General features: G+C 35.2%; 1 protein-coding gene across 2 annotated transcripts in view; it reads right to left on the bottom strand.

Moving 5' to 3' along the window:
* RANBP17 (RAN binding protein 17) overlaps positions 1-23,821 on the bottom strand; it is a 480,295-nt gene that overhangs the window by 421,784 nt on the left and 34,690 nt on the right. For both annotated transcript variants that reach the window (XM_053566863.1, XM_053566864.1), the window contains exons 6-12: positions 13,003-13,107; positions 10,371-10,536; positions 7,522-7,595; positions 6,704-6,823; positions 4,177-4,323; positions 3,344-3,516; positions 84-277 (exon numbers count right to left, since the gene is read on the bottom strand). In XM_053566863.1, coding sequence (XP_053422838.1) covers positions 84-277; positions 3,344-3,516; positions 4,177-4,323; positions 6,704-6,823; positions 7,522-7,595; positions 10,371-10,536; positions 13,003-13,107 — 979 coding nt within the window. The remainder of the gene's footprint in view (positions 1-83; positions 278-3,343; positions 3,517-4,176; positions 4,324-6,703; positions 6,824-7,521; positions 7,596-10,370; positions 10,537-13,002; positions 13,108-23,821) is intronic.

Here is a 23,821-nt window from a genome sequence, read left to right as displayed (position 1 = left end):
TTGCAGTAAAATTACTAAATAAAATGATTAATGATGTCACTTAATATTCAACATAACACTTAACAGTCACAAAATTTACTAACCTTCCTGAATTGCCATGTCCACAGTTATTCCAGAAGTTGAATGCAGAAGTTTTTGGTAATTCTGTGCATTTTGGTCAAATAACTGTACAAGAAGAGTACATGTCTTTTCATATTCACATCTGCTGACAGTACATAACTGCTCCAGCTGCTGAAACACAGTAGCAGTATCCTCCAGGGGATCATCTAAATGATCTCTGCAAACATGTAAGTTTAAAGATAACATTAGAATTCGATGTGCTTTTATTCGCCACAAATAAACTTTATGCTAAATAAAAATTCTATAATGGATAAAAAAAGAGAAATGGGTTGGAAGGTAAGAAATAAAACTGTCTATATTTGAAGACAGTATGATTAATATATGGAAAATATCAAAGAAACCACAAAAAAGGCACTAGAACTACTACATGAGTTTATTAAGGTCACAGCATACAAGGTCAATATACAATAATCCATTATTACATATTACTATATACTGACAATGAACAATTTGAAATTGAAATTTAAAAAGCAGTACCCTACAGAGGCATGGGAAACATAAAATACTAATTAAATCTAACTAAACATATGTAAGAACTGAAGGCTAAAGAACTGAAGGAATCCAAACCTAGGTATTTACTCTAGAGAAACAAAAACTTGTGTTCGTACAAAAATCTGTACAGGAATGTTTACAGCAGTTTTATTATATACAAAACACTGATGAAAGAAATCAAAGAGCTAAATAAATTAAAAGATACACATGCTAATTGGTTGAGAGACTTGATACAGTTGAGATGTCAATTCTTTCCCCAAATTAATCTATAGATTCATTGCAATCCCAGTCAAAATCCCAGCAGCATTTCTATATAGGAAATGAGAAATTGATGCAAAAATTCACATGGAAAAGCAAACAAGGCAGAATTGCCAAAACAATGTTGAAATGGGAAAAAACTAGTTGGAAAATTCATACTATCTGGTTTTAAAGATACTTGTAAAGCTATTGTAATCAAGACAGGGTACTGACAGAAGGATAGACACATAGATTAGTGAGAAATAGAAACTCACCTATGTGAGTCCAGAAATAGAATCTCATGTTTGTGGTCAATTAATTTTTGACAACACTGTAAAGGCAATTCAAATGGAAAAAGATAATCTTTTCCACAAATGATGTTAAAATAACTGATCATCCATAAACAAACAAACAAACAAAACGATTTGAGCTCTATTTCAGGTAGTATACAAAAATTGGCTTGACATAGATCATAGACCTAAATGTAAATCTGAAAACCAGACAACTTCTATAGGAGAAAATAAAATTGTTGTACCCTTGAGTTAAAGATTCCTTAGATACGATGCTAAAAACATGATAAATAAAATAAAGAATAAATTATAATTCACCAAAATATAAAAACTCTTCCAAAGACTCTGTTGAGGAACTGAAAAGGCAAATGAAAGAATGAAAAGAAAATATCTGCACAACAAATGAATAAATAACAAAAAGGTCTGTGAACAGAATATACAGAATGCTCAAATCTCAATAAACAACCCAATTAAAAATTTTTAGGCTGTTTCCACATTTTGGCGATTGTAAATTGAGCTGCAATAAACAGTCTAGTACAAGTGTCCTTATGATAAAAGGATTTCTTTCCTTCTGGGTAGATGCCCAGTAATGGGATTGCAGGATCAAATGGGAGGTCTAGCTTGAGTGCTTTGAGGTTTCTCCATATTTCCTTCCAGAAAGGTTGTACTAGTTTGCAGTCCCACCAGCAGTGTAAGTGTTCCCTTCTCTCCACATCCACGCCAGCATCTGCAGTTTTGAGATTTTGTGATGTGGGCACTGGGGTTAGATGATATCTCAGGGTTGTTTTGATTGGCATTTCTCTAATATATAGAGATGATGAACATTTTTTCATGTGTTTGTTAGCCATTCGTCTGTCATCTTTAGAGAAAGTTCTATTCATGTCTCTTGCCCATTGATATATGGGATTATTGGCTTTTTTCATGTGGATTAATTTGAGTTCTCTATAGATCCTAGTTATCAAGCTTTTGCCTGATTGAAAATATGCAAATATCCTTTCCCATTGTGTAGAAACAGCCTAAATGCCCACCAACCCAGGAATGGATTAACAAGCTGTGGTATATGTATACCATGGAATACTATTCAGCCATTAAAAAAAATGGAGACTTTACATCCTTCGTATTAACCTGGATGGAAGTGGAAGACATTATTCTTAGTAAAGCATCACAAGAATGGAGAAGCATGAATCCTATGTACTCAATCTTGATATGAGGACAATTAATGACAATTAAGGTTATGGGGGGGGAAGCAGAAAGAGGGATGGAGGGAGGGGGGTGGGGCCTCAGTGTGTGTCACACTTTATGGGGGCAAGACATGATTGCAAGAGGGACTTTACCTAACAATTGCAATCACTGTAACTGGCTTATTGTACCCTCAATGAATCCCCAACAATAAAAAAAAAGAAAAAAAAATGAATAAGATTTGACACTTTGCCAAAGAATCCACAGAAATGGCAAGTAAGTGCATGCAAAGATGCTCGATACTATTAGTCATGAAGGAAAAGTTATAATAAAGTACCACACCACCTATTAAAACAACTAAAATTGTTTAAAACTAACAATATCAAGTGCTGGTGAGAATGCAGGGAAATTGAATCTTTCATACATTGCTGGTGGGAATGCAAAATGGTCATTAGCCACTTTGAAAAGTAGTTTTACAGTTTCTTATAAAGTAAAATATAGACTTACCATGCAACCCAGGAATCCGAACCTAGGTATTTACTCTAGAGAAACAAAAACTTACATTCATACAAAAATCTGTACAGGAACATTTACAGCAGTTTTATTCACAATTGGCAAAACCAGCAACAATCCAAACATCCAGCAGTAAGTGGATGGGTAAATAAACAGTACATAGTATTTCCACCAAATGGACTACTTAGCAATAAAAAGGAGAGAACTCCTGATGCGATATTGAGAAATAGACTAAAGCTACATATTATGTGATTTCACTTATGCAAAATTCTGAAAATGCAAAAATTACAGGGAAACAAAAATATATCTTTAATTGCCAGGACGAGGATAAGGAATGACTACAAAAGAATCCAACAGAACTCTTTGGGGTGATGGAACTATTCTGTATTTTATAGCATATGCACTTAAAAGAACTAATGAAACTGTACACTAAAAAGGGTAAATTTCAAATTTGTGTAAATTCCAAGATGTAAAAGATAAAAATACAACAGAAACAATTAGTTTTTCAATACCTCACAACCATGGCAACAGATTCCAACCGAGAAGTGATAAAGGCTTTTGTGATTTCTGGTGCGTAAGTGTCTAACAGGTGGGGTTCAGTTGATTTCACAAAAGGAACTGATGCTACCATCCTTTGCCACAGAGTTAATAAATAATGAACGCTGTTAGGAGCAAATTCCCAGTGCTACAAAAAAATAAAACGAAAGCTATTTAAAATAACATTACTAAACATCTATTTTAAAACCAACTTTTATTCTGATTATATAACAAACACTTCATATGCCAAATTTTATAAACACAAAAAAGGAAGAAATAACATCTCTCATTACTTTGCCATTGAGGATGATAACTATTAGAATGTTACTGTATTTCCTTCTAATTATTTCATGAATATTTTTCAGAGTCAACATCATGGAAAATATGGTTTTATACCTTCTCCCCTAAACTTATAAAAAGAGCTTTTCTACAATACAACCTGTAAAAATATACTTTCATTTCCTCACATAGATTTTACTATAGCTTCTCAACTCACTTTTCACTTTTTAGATATTAAGTAGCTTCTCAATTTTTATTATTATAAATGTTAACAATGAACTTTTTCATCTAAAACTTTACAATGAACATGTTCAGCAAATTACTTAAATTAAGAGATGTTAAAAAAAAAAAGTCTCCACCAATTTCAAAAGGGACTTTGCCTAACAAATGCAATCAGTGTAACCTGGTTTCTTGTACCCTCAATGAATCCCCAGCAATAAAAAAAAAAAAAAAGGCCTCCACCAACCCTTACCAAGAAATTGTTTTAAAACTGACTGTAGCTTAATATCAATTATGTATTTTTACTTACCTGTAGACTAGTAATGGTAAAATTAGCTATCAATCTGATAACTTCAGGGTATTCCTTCACCATAACTAATTCTCCCAGCTGATAATTTGTCTTTAAACGAGCCAAAAATCGACAAAACTCATGGTAATTACCTGGATCAGACAAACCCTAAATTATGAGACAAGAAAGGCTTTTAAAAGTACTTAAAAACAAACCAACTCATTAATAAAATTCCGAAGCATTTATTATTTATTTATCTATCATTTTATTAAATCTTACAGTTTTTGTTGGTACTTACAGTACTATGTGTCAACTAGGTAATTAACAATGTTAAGCAAAGAGATTTTTCCTAGATTAATTAATGTCATCAATGACTAATAAAAAGCAATTCAAAGTTGAGATTTTGGAAGAAGTTTTACACCATGACAACAACATTTTATTTGGGAATGAATAGTATTACACAAAAACGTGTGTGTGTGTGTGTGTGTGTGTGTGTGTGTGTGTGTGGTGTGTATACCGTACTCTAAACAGAAGCCAACAAAAGACTTAAAACTTTTTCAAGATGAATGTAAAGTGGATACTTAAAACCCTGGGAAAAAAGTAATAATGGAACTTAAGTTAAATGGCATATGTGTGTGCATACAGATTATAGCTATTTCTTTTAATTTTTAGACAAACACTTATTGAGTACCTAGGGCTCTGCCCCTTCAAACAACTCCTGCCTGTAAGTAAACCAGAGAACAAAGTTTAACAAAATACCTACAAGATATATGTGTCAATTTAGGAGGAGAAATTAAAAAGAAAAACATCCCCTGCTGTCTCTGAATTCCTTGAAGACAGGGTACATGTGTTATTACCTGTATGGTTTGCGGGCTTCTGCTATATGCACTGTAGTTGGCATGAGACAAAATTCAAAAAGTAACACTGCAAGTTTCTAAGAAATTTCATTCATAGGAACTTCATGAGAGAATATAACATATTATCTAATTGTTAATGATAAATTACAAAAAGACATTTCGTAATCATAGGTTTATTAATGAATGTGATTCTAAAATACTCTAGTACTCATGCTAACTTTTATAACCATAAAATATCAATAAGAGGATGTTGGAAATCATTTAAGAGAATTATCAGGCACACAACTAAAAATTTAAAAGTGTAGTGTTAAAATCCTATTTATCAATAAAACAGGTAAATTTCACAGCTATACAATAATGAAGTGATAAAACAAATGGATTTCCCATAAAACACTCCTAAAAATAACCTTCAAAAAAAATGTTTTAATACAAAGATATGTCCCCCCAAAAGTTATTAATAACCAAGACTTAGATAAACCTTCTTGAATCATCATTCGACCTTTTAAAATCTGTACTTTAATTTCAATTTTTTAGTTTGTTTGTTTTTTGTTTTGTTTTTTTTAAGAGACAGAGGCTCACTTTATTGCCCTTGGTAGAGTGCTGTGATATCACAGCTCACAGCAACCTCCAGCTCTTGGGCTTAGGCGATTCTCTTGCCTCAGCCTCCGAGTAGCTGGGACTACAGGTGCCCGCCACAATGCCTGGTTATTTTTTGTTGCAAGTTTGGCCAGGGCCAGGTTCGAACCTGCTACCTTCTGTATATGGGGCTGGCGCACTACCCACTGAGCCACAGGCACCACCCTTTTTAGTTTTTTAGTAAACAGGGTCTCACTCTGATATCCAGGTTAGGGTACAATGGCATGATCATAGCTCACTATAACCTCAAACTCCTCGGCTCAAGCAATCTTCCTGCCTCAGCCTCTCAGGTTGCTAGGAATATAGGTGTGGACCACTAACACCCAGCTAATTTTTATATAAATTTATTTATAGAGACAGAGTCTCACTACATTGTCTGGGCTGGTCTTCTGACCTCAAGTGATCTTCATATCTCAGCCTCTTACTACACTAGGATTACAGCTATGAACCTCTGCACCCAACTTAATTACAGACATTTCAAACCAAAAACAAAATAAAAAATGAAACAAAGTGTTTTGTTTAGGTACCCCAACTCACTCATTAGTAACGACTTTGCAATTCTTTGAAATGAGTATTGCCCCTGAAGCTCTGGAGTTAAAGTAGATTTTAAAATCTACAAACTCTTACTTGTCCAATAGAGGGCAAGAAGACATTGCATAATTTAAAACCACTTGCTTCAATATTAAGATTCAGATTTATAGTAAGTCTTCTAATTCAGAAGGTAGATAGAACCCTAATCACTTCAGTAGTTTAAGAAGTGCAAGCAAAGAAATGTAGTACGATCATAAAAGACAGAAGCATAATAAGACAGATAACCTTTATGTGTATTTGCCTAAAGATAAAAAATAAAAGGAAGAGTAACACAGAAATCCAAATGGAAACATCCTTTTTTAAATAGTGCCAATTTCTTACTACAAATGAAATCTAAGAAAGATTAATATGAACCTATTTTCGTATAATATGACCCATAATAAATTCGTAAGTTTATTATGTGCCTTTGAGCAGAAAAACATATTTCCATATGCTAAGTATTAATTAAATTACTTTATAAATACCTGAGGGTTTTCAAGTATCCTTTTTACGCCCTTAATTAAATTACCAAGGTACTTGGCACGTTCAGGACTGCTAAATAAGGACCTTCTTGTAGAAGCAAACTGAACTAAACATGAAAGTGCCTAAAAACAAAAAAATTCATTTCAATTTTAAAAGTAATTCTGGCCACATTAAAAAAAAAAAAACCAGCCTTTACATTGAAAATGTAATTAATTTTAATGATAAAAAAGTTTTATAGACCAGGGAAATCATGAAAGTTAAACATCATCAACCACTACCGCCACCCACAATTCTTCTACTCCACCATGAAAATTCTTATTTGTATGTATTCCCCTCCAATAATTTTTCATATACAAAATCTGTCTGGAGATGCTTAAGTTCAAAAGGTTCCCAACTGTTTATCATGCCTAGCTCTGCTTGAGAACCAATGAACCAGGAGTTCTACCAAAAAGAAAATAATGTTTTTGTGGTACAATTATGTTTGGGAAATACTGCACATTATGCACTGTGGTATCCTGCAGGAGGGGAAAAATCCTGTAACCTAATCCAGTACATCTCAAACTTACTTGGTCATGCAATGTTTTATACTATACACTAGTATCTTAAAGATCAGTTTGGAAAATGCTGCTGCTGACAAAATGAACAAAAATGTGACAAATAGCTTAAGTAACATACATCCCAGAAAATGTAAGAACTTATTGTGAGAGGTAACCTAAATCAAATATATAAACTGAAGTTTTGATGTAAATATATACCATCCCTCACTTTAATTAGAGATCACAGGTACTTTTTAATGAAATAATGAATAACTTTTACTTACTAACTGAGACAGTAGTGGTGGAAGTGAATGATACAAATTGAAAAAAAGATCCAATGTTTCTGGTTCCAGGAAAACTGGAAAAGAAATTATTTTATAACACCATTACTTTCAAGTCAGTGTTTTTAATAAAGTATGATGTTATCATATTAACTGAAAAGTCCAAGACCTCTGCGTGTGGCCTCTCTTTCCAGGTTAGAAAAATTTTTAATTTTTAATTCCTAGCTATCTCCCTTTGAAAAATGAAATAATACAAAGATAGAAATTAACTAGCTAAACTGTTCCTCATTTCTCTGTAGCATCTTCAGTTCTAACTGGGAGAATCTTGTATTTTGATTAAAATAATATAAATACTGCTTAAAAATTCATATAGTATCAAAAAATATACAGCACTAAAAAGCTATAACCTACTCCATCCCTACTACCTTTCAATTATTTTAGCTATATTTACATACGTTTCCAAATAACATACTACTATTCATTTGATTGTTTTGTTTTCGGTATCAACTGTATTCCTATTATAGTATGTGAAGCTTTAGCTGTCATCCCCACTACCCCCACTTCTCCTTCCAAAATCCATCCTCTCAAAAATCCATCTGCTATTATCACAATTTGCAATTAAATCAATTCTATGTGTTTACATTTATTATGACTACATAAATAATATGAACAGCTGAGTCAAGAAACATACTGTCATCATATGACATTTCTAATACTCACTGGACTCCTTAATCACAGCATCTTTACTGGGCTTAGTTGTATGTATATATGTATGTATGTGTACGTGTGCATGTAGATATACAAAATCTGTCACTAATTCTTTCCAAATACTTGGGCAGGTTTGCAAGATGCTTTTCATGACATTTTTCACACAATCAATAGCACCAAGTAATCTATCATATTCATTCTTCCACCCCTACCTCCCAGAGCCTTCATCTTGAACTAGCCGTTCCCTAACTTTATTATACAACTCTAATCTTTTTATTTCTGCTTACTGTTATTTTGTGTTGAAATAACCTTTTCAAAAATCACGTATTTTCTGCTTTCTTGGCTTGAAAATCAAGTAGCTTCCAGAAAGCAAGGAAATAATAAATTTGGAGAGGACTTGCATGTCTAAAAATGTCCTTATTCTATCTTACACGTGATAATTTCAGTCTAATTTGAAATCATTTTCCCTCATAAGTCTGAATACTCAATTGTCTTCTAGCTTCTAGTGCTACCATTGAGAAGTCTAATACCACTCTTGATCCCAATCAAGGTAACATATTTTTTTCTTTCTGAAGGTAGAGTTCAGGAATTTTTTCTTTAACTCCACTATTCTGAAATCTCATGATTATGTAGCTTAGTGTGTATCTTTTTTTTTTCAATCACCATGCTAGAGTATTAGGTGAAACCTTTCGATCCAAAAATGTATGCCTTTGTGCTGAAACCTTTTTGGGTATTATTCATTCGCAACATTTCTTCTGTTTTCTCTGTCTTCTCTTGCTACCAAGTCCTAATACAATAAGATGGTGGATCTCCCAGTTTCATCTTTGTTTTCCCTTCCTATCAAAACATTACCTTGATTTTTTTGTTGTACATTCTAGAAGATTTTATTAACTTTATCTTCCTACTTTTCTACTGAATGTTTTCTTTTGGCAACTGTCTTTTGAAATTTGTAAAATTCTCTGAATTATCCTTTTGAAAACAATATCTGTTTCTGTTTCAAGAATTCATCACCTTTTCTTCTCTCCAGGAATATTAATTATATCTTTCTCAAGTTTACTTCTTCTCTTCATCTTGTCTCTATTAATTCCTCCTCCTTTTTTTAATTAAATATTTTGAGATAATTGTAGATTCATATGCAGTTGCAGTAATAATACAGAGAGGCTGCAAGTTTCCCCTTTACCCAGTTTCGCAATCCACCAATCTTATTCAAATTTCCCAGTTTTACACGTACTTATAGGTGTGTCTGCAATTTTTATTACATGTGTTGGTTCATACATACATACATCACCACAGTCAAGATTCAGAACACTAAGACCTTTTCTGTTGTTTTTATCTCTGATTTCCATATGTTAGTTTTCACAAAATTTATGGTGCTCCTCTTTACTATATCAGATATCCCTGAATCTGAAGCCTCTCCAGTGTGCATCTTGAGAGGAAAGCTCCAGTCTTAGGAAGCAAGGGGTTCTGTAGATATGGAAGAGATGGTCAGAGGCAGATTCCTAACTGCACAGGTGGTAGAGAAGATCCCAGGAAGTTTAACTGCTCAAAATATGGATTTTTTGCCAAGCCCTCTCAAAGCCATTTCCCACTTTTGATTTCAGGGGTACCCTAGTACTACTATTTTTCTGGGATGCGAAGGAACAAATCAACTTGGTTTATCTATCTTAGTATCCTGTAGAAGAAAGCTGCAACTCTGTTCTACTAAGTCACTTACCCTAATTCAGCAGTTCTCAACCTGTGGGCTGCGACCCACAGGAACTGTATTAAAGGGCCACAGCATTAGGAAGGTTGAACCACTGCTCTAATTCATTCTCTTCATAACTTTGAAAAATATGTTGATATCTCTTGCCAACTACTGAATTTTCTCCTACTCTATTTATCTGAAAGTTTTAAATTGGAGCTCCTGTTTTTCCCTCCCAAACCTGCTTTCCACTTGAGCTGTCTTTTCTTCCCAAAATTAAAACATGGATGTTACTATGGTAAGAATTGCAGAAAACATTTCAGTATTGTCAACAGGTACTTTGGGTCACAATTCCTTTTGAGATCTTTTTTGATTGCCTAACAAAAAAAGAGAGAGAAATAACTATATTACTTAATTCTCTGCCATTTATGTTGACCATTCCTCCTATAAACTTTTTTCTTACTTGTTCTCCAAGTTGTTGGAATCTGCACTGTGCAAAGATCATCAGCAGATTCGTCTGCTGAACTGCCAATGAAGTCAAAGTTAAGGCAGTTGAGGACCAGTTTTAAGACTTGCATTACCAGGTTTTGTTGGTATTCATCCTGAAGATTTAAAGGTTTGGCCAATACCTGAAAAAAGTACAAAAGCAAATAAAACACTATGAAATATATCAATACATTTTCACTTTATGAATTAAAATAATGCAAAATGAAAATCAGAAAAAAAGTTTAATTGTAAAGTTATATTGTTATACTGTTATCCACAAATTTCTATAATAATCTAGTTACAACTTGAATTTGTAAAATGGGAATAAAACCTTTTACACTTAATTGCATATTGTGAGTTACCTTCTAAAGTTATAAGAGACAGTTTGAATAAATATATAACACAACTACATAAATGACCAGGATTCATTAACTAAAAGGCAACTTTGAAAAATACAACTTTCTTCAAGAAAAACTGGATTAACTTCATGCATAAAAGAACCACATTTGGTTAATGAAGGCTGTCAGAACTATATGAATGTGGGAAGACACTCAAAAGTTTCTGGAGAATAATCCTGACCTCCAATAATGACCATCCTGACACAACCAAAAAAGGTTACACTCTTTAGAGATATATAATGAAATATTTGCAGTAGAAAAGATGTGAAGTTTGAGATTTTGCTTTAAGAATAATAAAAAAAGATTCAAAGTAGGTGGGTAGGTACAGAGAGAAAACGAGATTAGCTGTTGAGTTTTTAACTGGTTGACAGGTTCGAGGAGGTCATAATATTGTCTACTTTTGCATGTGTTGAAATGTTTCATATTAAAAGAAAATTTTAAAGATTATAGAGGGTCTTTTGGTCTGATACAGTGTGGCAGTTATTTTACTATGCCACAAAAATAATTGAGAACTAGTGCTCACTGGAACATATTTTCAGAAACAGTATACTATAGTGATTAACCAGCTTAGTTCCATGATAAGAGTCCATATTTCCATAAGAAAACATAATATAAGTATTAATCACACTATCACTAAGGTTCAATTACGTAGCAAAAAGGGAGATACTACTATCACTAAGGTTCAACTACGTAGCAAAAAGGGAGATACTACTACCCAATGAAGTTATTAAAGTCAACTATCTTGCCTAAACTGTGAATGAATTTTCATAGTTGATGAATTAGGAAAACTTATTGTCGTTTCATTTTTCATCTGTACCCTATGAAAATACTGGCAGATAAAGAAACTAGTACTCAATTAGCTTCAGTATTAAAGAAGCTACAGTAGGGAAACAATAAACTACTAATAAAAGACAAGTTAATAAGTTGCCTTTAAATTTTATCTTATCACAAACCCAGTAAATAAAAATAAATTTTTTGGAACTTCATACAGATTTGTAAAAATTTATTGTATAAGTGGTCCCCAGATTACACAGATACATTCCTAAGAACGTCTTTAGATCTAATTTGTATGTAATTCAAATCCCTGATAAACAGCACATTTACCGTAACAATAATAACAATGGCTCATGTGGTAAAAATAATACAGTGCAATATAATAATAATAATAATCCCCCTGTACTGCAACAGTTAGCTATAGAAACTACTGTGCTATTTATTTTAATTCAAAAAGAACATAAAAACAAACTCATACAAAAAGTTTACATAGAATAGGAGAAATTTCAAAAAAGAAAATTAAAGGTTAACACTCACCTAATGTTGCATCAACGCTACGTTAACAGGAACATTACACTTATTTTGACCTAACAAAATCAATAATAACCTTTCCATTTCAATAATTAATCCACTACTCCACTACACTGCTTAAGTAATAAATGACGCTTTCACAGGAGCACTGCCTTTCACATGTTCCATTATTCTGACTTTATCCTTTATAATTGTTCCAACAGTCAAGGGACTAAAGCCTAAAGCTTTCCCAATGAATGATGGTGTCTGGCTGTTCTCTGAATACTATCTTATTTCTATTTTCATTTCCATTGTAATTACCTTTCTCTTCAATGCAAGCTCACCTGGAACTCCAGGTGAGCACTAGACTTTCGCTTATGACCATGAAGGCATGGTCACAAAGGTAAATACAAGCTCACAAAATAAAATTTAAAAGTTAAGATAAACTCCCTGCTCTCTGCTCTTTTCTCCTTCTCACCTCTTCTCCCTCCCCACTCTCTTTCCTTTCTCTAATATAAAATGAACTCTTATTTCCTAAAAGAAAAATTTAAACTGAAAGTGATGCAGTACCTCAGGGGCTATACGTGAAGGACTGTATAAACAATGAGACTATCCTCTGGCATAAGGGTGCTATGCCAACAAACCACTTAAGCCATGTAGGTTTGTTTATATGTGTGGAAGAAACTAGTGCGTCAATTATTAATTTAATTATAAGCTATCCTTATGAGGAAACTTGGGAGCCCACTGGTAACCATGAATGCCCTAAGTCAGGTCATCATAACCTGGAGACTGCCTGTATTTAAATTAAATTTGTCCACAATAATGCTTCAAAAGGCAGAATGAAGGTGGAAATCCACTTGGAATTCTTTTAAACCTCTTAAAACTTCCAAATACATTAACTAGGAAATTGAACTATTAATAACTTACCTCTTTCAAAAGAGAGCATGCCAGCACTAAAATGTCTTTGAGTGAAGCGTCACGAAATGAGGTAGCTATTTTCCTGTGTTTTGCTGAAGGTCTAGAATAATCAACCTGAAAGATAAAGATGAAATTAATTTAACCAGACATACCAAAAACCCAAGCAAAAATGTACTAAGTAAGAAAAAGAAAGGAAATAATAATTAAAGAATCATAAAGTACAGCGCTAAAGAGCTTTTAAAAATCTACCAGGACAAGGCGGTGCCTGTGGCTCAAGGAGTAGGGCGCTGGTCCCATATGCCGGAGGTGGTGGGTTCAAACCCAACCCCGGCCAAAAAAACCACACACAAAAAAAAAATCTACCAGGATAAGTGACCTTCCTAGGTTTATGCAAAGAATAAATGGCAGAGTCAGGCTTAGAACCCAGATTTCTGGGCTGTTTCCTTTTAGTGCTCTTCCAACAAACCAAACTGATCCCAAAACAGTTAAGCACACTTTCAGAGGCAGTATAAACAACTCAGATTATAAAATAGTAGTAGATACATATGTACTAAGACATATCAGCTGCTGAACTATGCACCATGTATCACAGTATGCAAGAAACAACTTTCCTGTTCCTCAGATTCTACCTATAAAAAGACAAGTCTCTAAGGTAATCTTCAAACTCTTTCTGTGAATCAGCAAACTGAATTAGTTACAGAAAAATTCTTCCATAAGAAACTGATAGTTCTATACATGTATATATACCACACGCCATTGGTTCATACATCCTTGCCATTTTAAAAAGAAACCAAGGCAGGAATTATAAATAATCATAAATCTCATTTATTATATAGGTACTAGTGCATTCGCTTTGAATATTTTATAGCAAATCACAAATAAATTTTAAGAAGAAATTAACTAAGATTAGCTCTTGAGCTTCTCTATGTTGAGAACTATTCCATTAATATTTCCATTTATCAATAGGAAACAAGCAAACAAAGCTGAAGTCTGATATTCAACAATTAACACTATGGTCTACAATTACCATACAGAGGGTGACAAAAAAAAATGTATACACATTTTAAGAAAGGAAAACTATTAAAACTGGAATACTCAATATACACTAATAAAGTCTGTTATCTTGTATATTGTATCTTGTATCCCTTATAATTGCAGAAGTCAAATGTGACTCAAGTGTTATAATTTTAATACAGTTTTTCCTTTCTTGAAATGTGTATATGTTTTTTGGCACCCTGTGTAGTATTACTATTTACTCCTACTGCTATTTGGAAGAAGAAAATAAATTATTTTCCTTGCTAATATTTGTAGATTTTTTTAAAATAAAAAGTAGTGAACTCAATATTATCTGACACTTCCTAAGTTCCAATACACAATTTAGATTATACCTAAATGCGACATTTACTTATAAAACATGAAACATCAGTATAAAGTGGTTACACAAAGTTGTTACCAGAATCTATCTATACCCAACATGTAAGACTAGAATGATCACTTTCAGTGTTACTCCCCTAAATTACAAACTGTGTAATTTGTAAACTGTGAAGTCTGTCTCTCCCACATTTTCCTCAATAAATAAAAATAGTTTCTTCTTAATACAAATTAGTAAGAGCATACAGCATTACAATTCCAACTTACAAAATACTCTTCACATTATTTCACTTACCCTCAAAACTCATCTGTGAAATGCATATTTTTAAAAACACATGAGAAATTTAGTTTATAAGCACTCTATCTAACACCAACCTCTCATTACCACCTTATCCAAAATATGGAAAGAAGAAACTTTAGTGCCTTCTATATACTAAGTCCTGTGCTAACAGTTTATCTCATCTTAAAAAGATCCACATAAGTAGGTATCATTATCATTTTATAGATAACAATATACAAGCCTTAAAGAAGTTAAGGAGTTTGTTCAAAGTAGTCAATGATAGACCTAAAATACAAATAAGATGTCTTATTTCAGAGTTTCCTTCAAGGCCCACATGCTTATTTTATTTGGGTTACTCATTTAAATATCCACTGTTTTGAGAAAAGAGATTGCACATCACTTTCTATTGCATATCTGTGTCTCTTCCATGCAGACAAAGGAAGTGTTACTTGTGCTGCTGCTTTTTTTTTTTTTTTTTGAAACAGATCTCACTCTGCTGCCCTAGGGTTGAGTGCCGTGGTGTCATCACAGCACACAGCAACCTCAAACAATCTCTTGCTTCAGCCTCCCAAGTAGCCAGGACTATAGACACCCACCACAACACCTGGCTAGTTTTTCTATTTTTAGTAGAGATGGCAGACAAGGTTTCACTCTTCCTCAGGATGGTCTCAAACTCCTGAGCTTAAGCAATCCACCCACCTCCATCTCCCAGAGTGTTAGGATTATAGGCCTAAGCCACAGTGCCCACCCAGGTATTTTACTTCTTGAGGATTATATATTGAATGCACTCTAGAAAACAGTAGGCTTAGCTTCCAAAAAGCAGGATAACCTATATGGTCCTATTAAGTTGTAGGAAAAATCAAATTTATACCTTTTTCTTACAAGATACATCCTATTACAGGGGCACTAAGTGAATTTAGCTAGCTCACATCTAACAACTATAATATTTAATATTCCCTTACTATCTGGTTCAGAAATGCTGAATAAATGCTAGTTAAAAGTTAGCCTGGGTAAAATGTCTCCACAGAAGGTTTATATTTTTTACCATATAAAGTCAAAATCATTAGAACTTGGAGCTTTTCTTAACAAGTACTTGATTCTCTGAAAGATAAACCTGAAACATCCTGTGCCAAACCATAAGAAAGTATCCAAAAAATGGTAAAGAAATGTTAAATAGACACAAAAGCCTACTTGAAAAGGTTCTTACTAGCCAAACCTCAGAAAATTTGAGCATCAAAGTAAATAATGTTAGTAATGAACTATAAACTATTAAATAAAATAGAAAACCAGTGACCCACACTAATATAAAAAAATAAATATGGCCAGGCACAGTGGCTCATGCCTATAATCCTAGTACTCTGGGATGCCGCTGCAGAAGGATGGCTTGAGGTCAGGAGTTCAAGAGCAAGACCCTAAATATACAAAAATTAGCCAGGTTGGTGGCACATGCCTATAGTCCCAGCTACATGGGAGGCTGGGGCAGAAGGATTGCTTGAACTCAGGAATGTTGAAGTTGCAGTGAGCTAGGATGATGCCACTCCACTCTAGTCTGGGCAACACAGTGAGACCATGTCTCAATTAATCAATCAATCAATAAGTAAGTAAGTAAATAAATTTGAAAGCAATGAGGACCAAGGTATTTTCAGCATCTTAAAGTACCTCCCCACAAAATATTTATTAATTACAAACGGAAAAAGAATAAATCTACAGTGAGGGGACTAACAGAGATCATCTTGAGTAAGAGACCAAAGTGAACATCATCAGTAATATGACAAGTCAAATCACGCGCTCACTGACAACAGGCCATCATATCATTCCTGAGATATTCCCGACAAATACACATAGTCCGAATCCAATAAAGAAATCACAAATTGTAGGACATTTTACAAAACAACTGGCCTATAATCTCTACAAGTATCAAAGTCATGAAAGTGAAAAACATTCAGGAATTTTCCAGATTGAAGGAAACTAATAAAACACGAGAACTAAATGTGATGCACACTTCCAAACCAGCTCCTTTGCTAATAAAGAACATTCTGGAACAAGTGGTGAAATTTGAATGGGACACAAAGATTAGAGAGTAGTAACGTATCAGTGTTAATTTTCTGATTTTTTTTTTTTTTTTTTTGTAGAGACAGAGTCTCACTGTACCACTCTCGGGTAGAGTGCCATGGCGTCACACAGCTCACAGCAACCTCTAACTCTTGGGCTTACGCGATTCTCTTCCCTCAGCCTCCCGAGCAGCTGGGACTACAGGCGCCGCCACGACGCCCGGCTATTTCTTTTGTTGTTGTTGCAGTTCGGCTGGGGCAGGGTTCGAACCCTCCACCCTTGGCATATGGGGCCGGCGCCCTACTCACTGAGCAACAGGCGCCGCCCAATTTTCTGATTTTAATGATTGCATTGTGACTACTTCGGAGAATGTTCTTATATATAGAAAATAAACAAAAGCATTGCCTGGTGGTGGGGAATTACAATAGCAACTTAGTATCAAACAGTTGAGAAAAAAACTTCTTTGTACTACACTTGTAATTTTTCTAAAATTTTGTTTACTAAAAACAGAAGATACTTGACCACTTTGTAATAAAAGTGATGATGCCACTCCACTCTAGTCTGGGCAACATAGTGAGACCATGTCTCAATTAATCAATCAATAAGTAAGTAAGTAAATAAATTAGGCGCCGTCCAATTTTTTTTTTTTTTTTAAGACAGAGTCTGGTTATGTCACCCTCGATAGAGTGCTGTAGCATCACAGCTCACAGCAATCTCAAACTCGGGCTTAAGCAATTCTCTTGCCTCAGCCTCCCAAGTAGCTGGGACTACAGGCGCCCACCACAATGCCCAGCTATTTTTTTGTTGCAGTTGTCATTGTTGCTTTAGCTGACCCAGACTGAGTCCAAACCTGCCAGCCTCGGTGTATGTGGCTAGAGCCCTACCCATTGAGCTACATTTTTTTTTTTTTTTTTTGAGATAGAGTCTCAAGCTGTTGCCTTGGGTAGAGTACTGTGACATCATAGCTCACAGCAACCTCCAACTCTTCCGCTCAAGAAATCCTCTTGCCTTGGGTTTTCTGTTTTAGGTACAGCCAGGGTCTCGCTTTTTGCTCATGCTGCTCTTGAACCCATGAGCTCAAGCTATCCACGTGCCTCAACCTCCCAGGGTGCTAGGATTACAGATAGACGTGAGTCACCGCGCCCGGCCTTAAGTATATTTTTATTAGAATGCCACATCACACAGCAAACCCTCAATCCAGGACAGCCTAAATCCCTTCTATGCTGTGAAGAAAGAAATGAATCAAATTGCGCATTTGGCTGCGCCGGGACCAATGATCCGCACCCTCCCAGACCTCCGGAAGAGCTGCACAGGGACCCATGATCGGCTCCCACCCCGGGACCTCCACAGGAGCTGCGCCGGAACCGTGATGGGCACACTCCCAGACCCCGGTAAGAGCTGCGCAGGGACCCGCTACCCCACCCGCCAGGCCTCCGCACGCCCTGACCAGAAACTCGGGGATCTGGGCAACACCATCCCCCCTCCTACACCCTCCCTGTCTCCACACCCCCCGCGCGTCTGGCCAGGGACTCTGGTCGCCACGTGCCCTCTGCACAGAGCCCTTCTCCTGGCCAGAGACTGCTGGAGCCTTGGGCCCTCTGTGCCAAAGTCACTGGGCGCCAGGCACTCCCAGAACAGTCTGCACAACCCCCCGCCCTGTTGCTGGATCAGGCCATCACCTACAAGGGCAAGAATATTAGAATAACTTCAGATCTCTCTGCTGAAACCTTTCAAGCTACAAGACGATAGTCACTGGCTTTTAATCTCCTAAAACAAAATAACTTTCAACCCAGGATCCTGTACCCAGCTAAACTGAGTTTCATTTATGACAGAGATATTAAATACTTTAACGACATTCACGTGTTGAAGAAATTTGCCACAACTAAAACAGCTCTCCAGGATATTCTCAGACCTATCCTCCATAAAGACCAGCATAATCCTCCACCACAAAAGTAAACTCACCTAGAAAATTTTGATCAACTTCCAACTTCCACAGTGGCAAAATGATTAAAAATGCCCACCGGACTCTGGAAAGACTTATCAATCTTCTCAATTAATGTGAATGGTTTAAATTGTCCTCTAAAGAGGCACAGGTTGGCGGACTGGATACAAAAACTCAAGCCAGATATCTGCTGCATGCAAGAATCTCATCTTACATTAAAAGACAAATATAGACTCAAGGTGAAGGCATGGTTATCTATACTCCAGGCAAATGGAAAGGAGAAAAAAGCAGGCGTTGCAATCCTTTACGCAGATGCAAAAGGCTTTAAACCAACCAAAATAAGAAAGGATAAGGATGGACACTTCATATTTGTTAAAGGTAATACTCAATATGATGAGATTTCAATTATTAATATTTATGCACCCAACCAGAACACCGCTCAATTTATAAGAGAAACTCTAACAGACATGAGCAACTTGATTTCCCCCAGTTCCATAGTCGTTGGAGATTTTAACACCCCTTTAGCAGTGCTAGATAGATCCTCCAAAAAGAAGCTAACCAAAGAAATTTTAGATTTAAACTTAACCATTCAACATCTGGACTTAACAGACATCTACAGAATATTTAACCCCAAAAAAATCTCAATACACATTCTTCTCATCAGCCCACAGAACATACTCCAAAATCAACCACATCCTGGGCCACAAATCTAACCTCAGCAAATTTAAAAAAATAGAAATCATCCCTTGCATCTTCTCAGACCATCATGGAATAAAAGTTGAACTCAGTAACAACAGTAATCTGCATACCCATACAAAAATATGGAAGCTAACAACCTTATGCTGAAGAATAGATGGGTTATAGACAAGATTAAGAAGGAAATCACCAAATTTGTGGACCAAAACAACAATGAAGACACGAATTATCAGAACCTCTGGGATACTGCAAAGGCGGTCCTCAGAGGGAAATTTATAACACTGCAAGCCTTCCTCAAGAAATGGAAAGAAAGTAAATTAATTACTTAAGGGGACATCTCAAGCAACTGGAGAAGGAAGAACATTCCAACTCCAAACCCAGCAGAAGAAAAGAAATAACCAAAATCAGAGCAGAATTAAATGAAATTGAAAACAAAAGAATTATACAACAGATCAATAAATCCAAAAGTTAGTTTTTTGAAAAGATCAATAAAACCTTTGGCCAAGCTAACCAGGAAAAAAAGAGTAAAATCTCTAATTTCATCAATTAGAAATGGTAAAGATGAAATAACAACAGACCCATCAGAAATTCAAAAAATCCTTAACTAATATTACAAGCAACTTTACTCTCAGAAATATGAAAATCTGAAATAAATCGACTAATACTTGGAAGTACGCCACTTACCAAGACTTAGCTAAAACGAAGCGGAAATGTTGAACAGGCCTGTATCAAGTTCTGAAAGAGCATCAACTATACAAAATCTCCCTAAAAAGAAAAGCCCAGGACCAGATGGCTTTATGTCAGAATTCCTACCAAACCTTCAAAGAACTAGTACCTATATTACTAAACCACTTCCAAAATATAGAAAAAGAAGGAATACTACCCAACACATTCTACGAAGCAAACATCACCTTGATCCCTAAACCAGGGAAAGACCCAACAAGAAAAGAAAATTACAGACCAATATCACTAATGAATATTGATGTAAAAATACTCAATAAGATCCTAACAAACAGAATCCAACAACACATCAAAAAAACTATACACCATGACCAAGTGGGATTTATCCCAGGCTCTCGAGGCTGGTTCAATACACATAAATCTATAAATGTAATTCAGCACATAAACAAATTAAAAAATAAAGACCATATGATTCTCTCAATTGATGCAGGAAAAGCTTTTGATAATATCCAGCATCCTTCATGATCAGAACACTTAAGAAAACTGGTATAAAAGGGACATTTCTTAAACTATTAGAGGCCATCTACAGCAAACCCACAGTCAATATCATACTGAATGGAGTTAAATTGAAATCATTTCCACTTAGATCAGGAACCAGGCAAGGTTGCCAATTGTCTCCATTGCTTTTTAAATTTGTAATGGAAGTTTTAGCCATTGCAATTAGGGAAGAAAAGGCAATCAAGGGTATCCACATAGGGTCAGAAGAGATCAAACTTTCATTCTTCGCAGACGACATGATCATGTATCTGGTAAACACTAGGGATTCTACTACAAAACTTTTAGAAGTGATCAAGGAATACAGCAATGTCTCTGGCTACAAAATCAAACCCATAAATATGTAGCCTTTATATATATCAACAATAACCAAGCCGAAAAAACACTCAAGGACTCTATTTCTTTCACAGTAGTGCCAAAGAAGATGAAATATTTGGGAGTTTATCTAACAAAGGACGTGAAAGATCTCTATAAAGGGAACTATGAAACTTTAAGACAAGAAATAGCTGAAGATGTTAACAAATGGAAAAACATACCATGCTCATGGCTGGGAACAATCAACAACATTAAAATGTCTATACTACCCAAAGCAATATACAATTTTAATGCAATTCCTATCAAAGCCCCATTGTCAGATTTTAGAGATCTTGAAAAAATACTTTGTTTTATATGGAATCAGAAAAAAACTTGAATAGCCAAAACATTACTCAGAAATAAAACAAAGCAGGAGGAATCATGCTACCAGACCTGAGACTGTACTATAAATTGATAGTGATCAAAACAGCATGATACTGGCACAAAAACAGAGAAGTAGATGTCTGGAACAGAATAGAGAACCAAGAGATGAATCCAGCTACTTACCGTTATTTGATCTTTGACAAGCCAATGAAAAACATTCAGTGGGGAAAAGATTCCCTATTTAACAAATGGTGCTGGGTGAACTGGTTGACAATCTGTAAAAGACTGAAACTGGACCCACACCTTTCACCATTAACTAAGATAGACTCTCACTGGATAAAAGACTTAAACTTAAGACATGAAACTATAAAAATACTTGAAGAAAGTGCAGAGAAATCTCTTGAAGGAATCGGCCTGGGTGAACATTTTATGAGGACTCCCCAGGCAATTGAAGCAATATCAAAAATACATTACTGGGACCTGATCAAACTAAAAAGCTTCTGCACAGCCAAGAACACACTAAGTAAAGCAAACAAACAGCCCTCAGAATGGGAGAAAATTATTTGCAGGTTATACCTCCGATAAAGGTCTATAACCAGAATCCACAGAGAACTCAAATGTATTAACAAGAAAAGAACAAGTGATCCCATCTCACGGTGGGCAAGGGACTTGAAGAGAAACTTCTCTAAAGAAGACAGACGCATGATCTACAAACACATGAAAAAGAGCTCATCATCAGAGAAATGCAAATCAAATCTACTCTGAGATATCACCTAACCCGAGTAAGAGTAGCCCACATAACAAAATCCCAAAACCAGAGATTTTGGTGTGGATGCGGAGAAAAGGGCACACTTCTACACTGCTGGTGGGAATGCACACTAATACGTTCCTTCTGGAACAATGTTTGGAGAATACTTAGAGATCTAAAACTAGACCTGCCATTCGATCCTATAATTCCTTTACTAGGTTTATACCCAGAAGACCAAAAATCACAATATAACAAAGACATCTATATCAGAATGTTTATTGCAGCCCAATTCACAATTTGTAAGTAATGGAGAAGCCCAAGTGCCCATTGACCCAGGAATGGACTAGCGAATTGTGGTACATGTATACCATGGAATATTATGCAGCCTGAAAGAAAGATGGAGACTTTACCTCTTTCAAGCTTACATGGATGGAGCTGGAACATATTCTTCTTAGCAAAGTATCTCAGGAATGGAAGAAAAAGTATCCAATGTACTCAGCCCTATTATGAAGCTAATTTATAGCTTTCATATGAAGGCTATAACCCAACTATAGCACAAGAATATGGGGAAAGGGCCAAGAGAGGGGAAGGGAGGGGAGAAATCAGGGTGGAGGGAGGGTAATGGGTGGGGCCACATCTAAGGTGCATCTTAGAATGGGTACAGGTGAAACCTACTAAAGGCACAATACAAATGTCTACATACAATAACTAAGAAAATGCCATGAAGGCTACGTTGAACAGTTTGATGATAATATTTCAGATTGTATATGAAACCAGCACATTGTACCCCTTGATTGCACAAATGTACACAGTTATGATTTAACAATAAAAAAATAAATAAAACAAAAAAAATATGAAAGAAAAAATTACTCATTTAAAGAAGCAAGCAATTGCAAAAGCTAGATGATGGGTATACAGGGTTATTATATTGTTCTCTTCACTTTTATGAGCTAAAATTTCCATTCAAATATATATATATATATTTTTTAAGCTACAGTTTTTTAGACATATTTACAGAATGGTAACAGGATTAGCCAAGGTCCCTGTCAGAACATCCCTGCCAACACAGTTTATTAGTAGTCGTGGAGATACAAACACTGCAGAGAAATCCTCACCTAGGTACTCTGAGGCAAAGGAGCCAAAAATATGATAGCCATGATAAATTGTGAGATCATTTCAAATTTTAGAAATCCTTCCTATAAAATCTAGAAATATTTTCTAATTCCTGATTGAATACAAGTACAAAAGAGTTATTTTGCTGCTGTTTTTTAATGCACATGACTGTAATGTTAACTCTAAAGAGAGCTGGGAAGTAGTCCTGGGTATGCAAGCTCTCCCTACACATACATGCAAACACATACTACTCAAGATGATGAGAGTTTTTTAATTTAAACAAGTCATTCTCCTTTATTATAAAATTATTCCAGATAGAACCCAACTTCTGCTTTTGTTCTGTTTAGGACCACATTAAGTGCAAAAGTGAACAGGAGCAGGTGATAATGTGCTCAGCTGCTGAGCTCATAAAAGCACTGTTGAGGGGAGGTATAGTTTCTGAAAATTCTCCTTGTACAAGGGGAAAATCTAAGCTAAAACATGGCAAAGGGCCAAGAGGCCTGTTTTTTGATGAGTCCTGCTGGGTATCCATTATTGAGAATTCTACAAACCACATATCTTTTATTTGTAAGCGAATAAAGGTTTGTTTTTCCCTTTTGCATATAATTTATTTCTTATGGTCAGTATATTACTATATATACAGGGATAAAATGACAATCCTTGTCCATGGAGTAAGAACCATGTCTAATTCCCTCCTCTTTGTAATATTTTC

The sequence above is a fragment of the Nycticebus coucang genome, chromosome 17 (genome assembly GCF_027406575.1).
Source record: "Nycticebus coucang isolate mNycCou1 chromosome 17, mNycCou1.pri, whole genome shotgun sequence".
In the NCBI taxonomy this organism is placed as follows: domain Eukaryota; kingdom Metazoa; phylum Chordata; class Mammalia; order Primates; family Lorisidae; genus Nycticebus; species Nycticebus coucang.
Note: the sequence above shows the minus strand (reverse complement) of the source record. Positions and strands in the feature narration are given on the sequence as shown.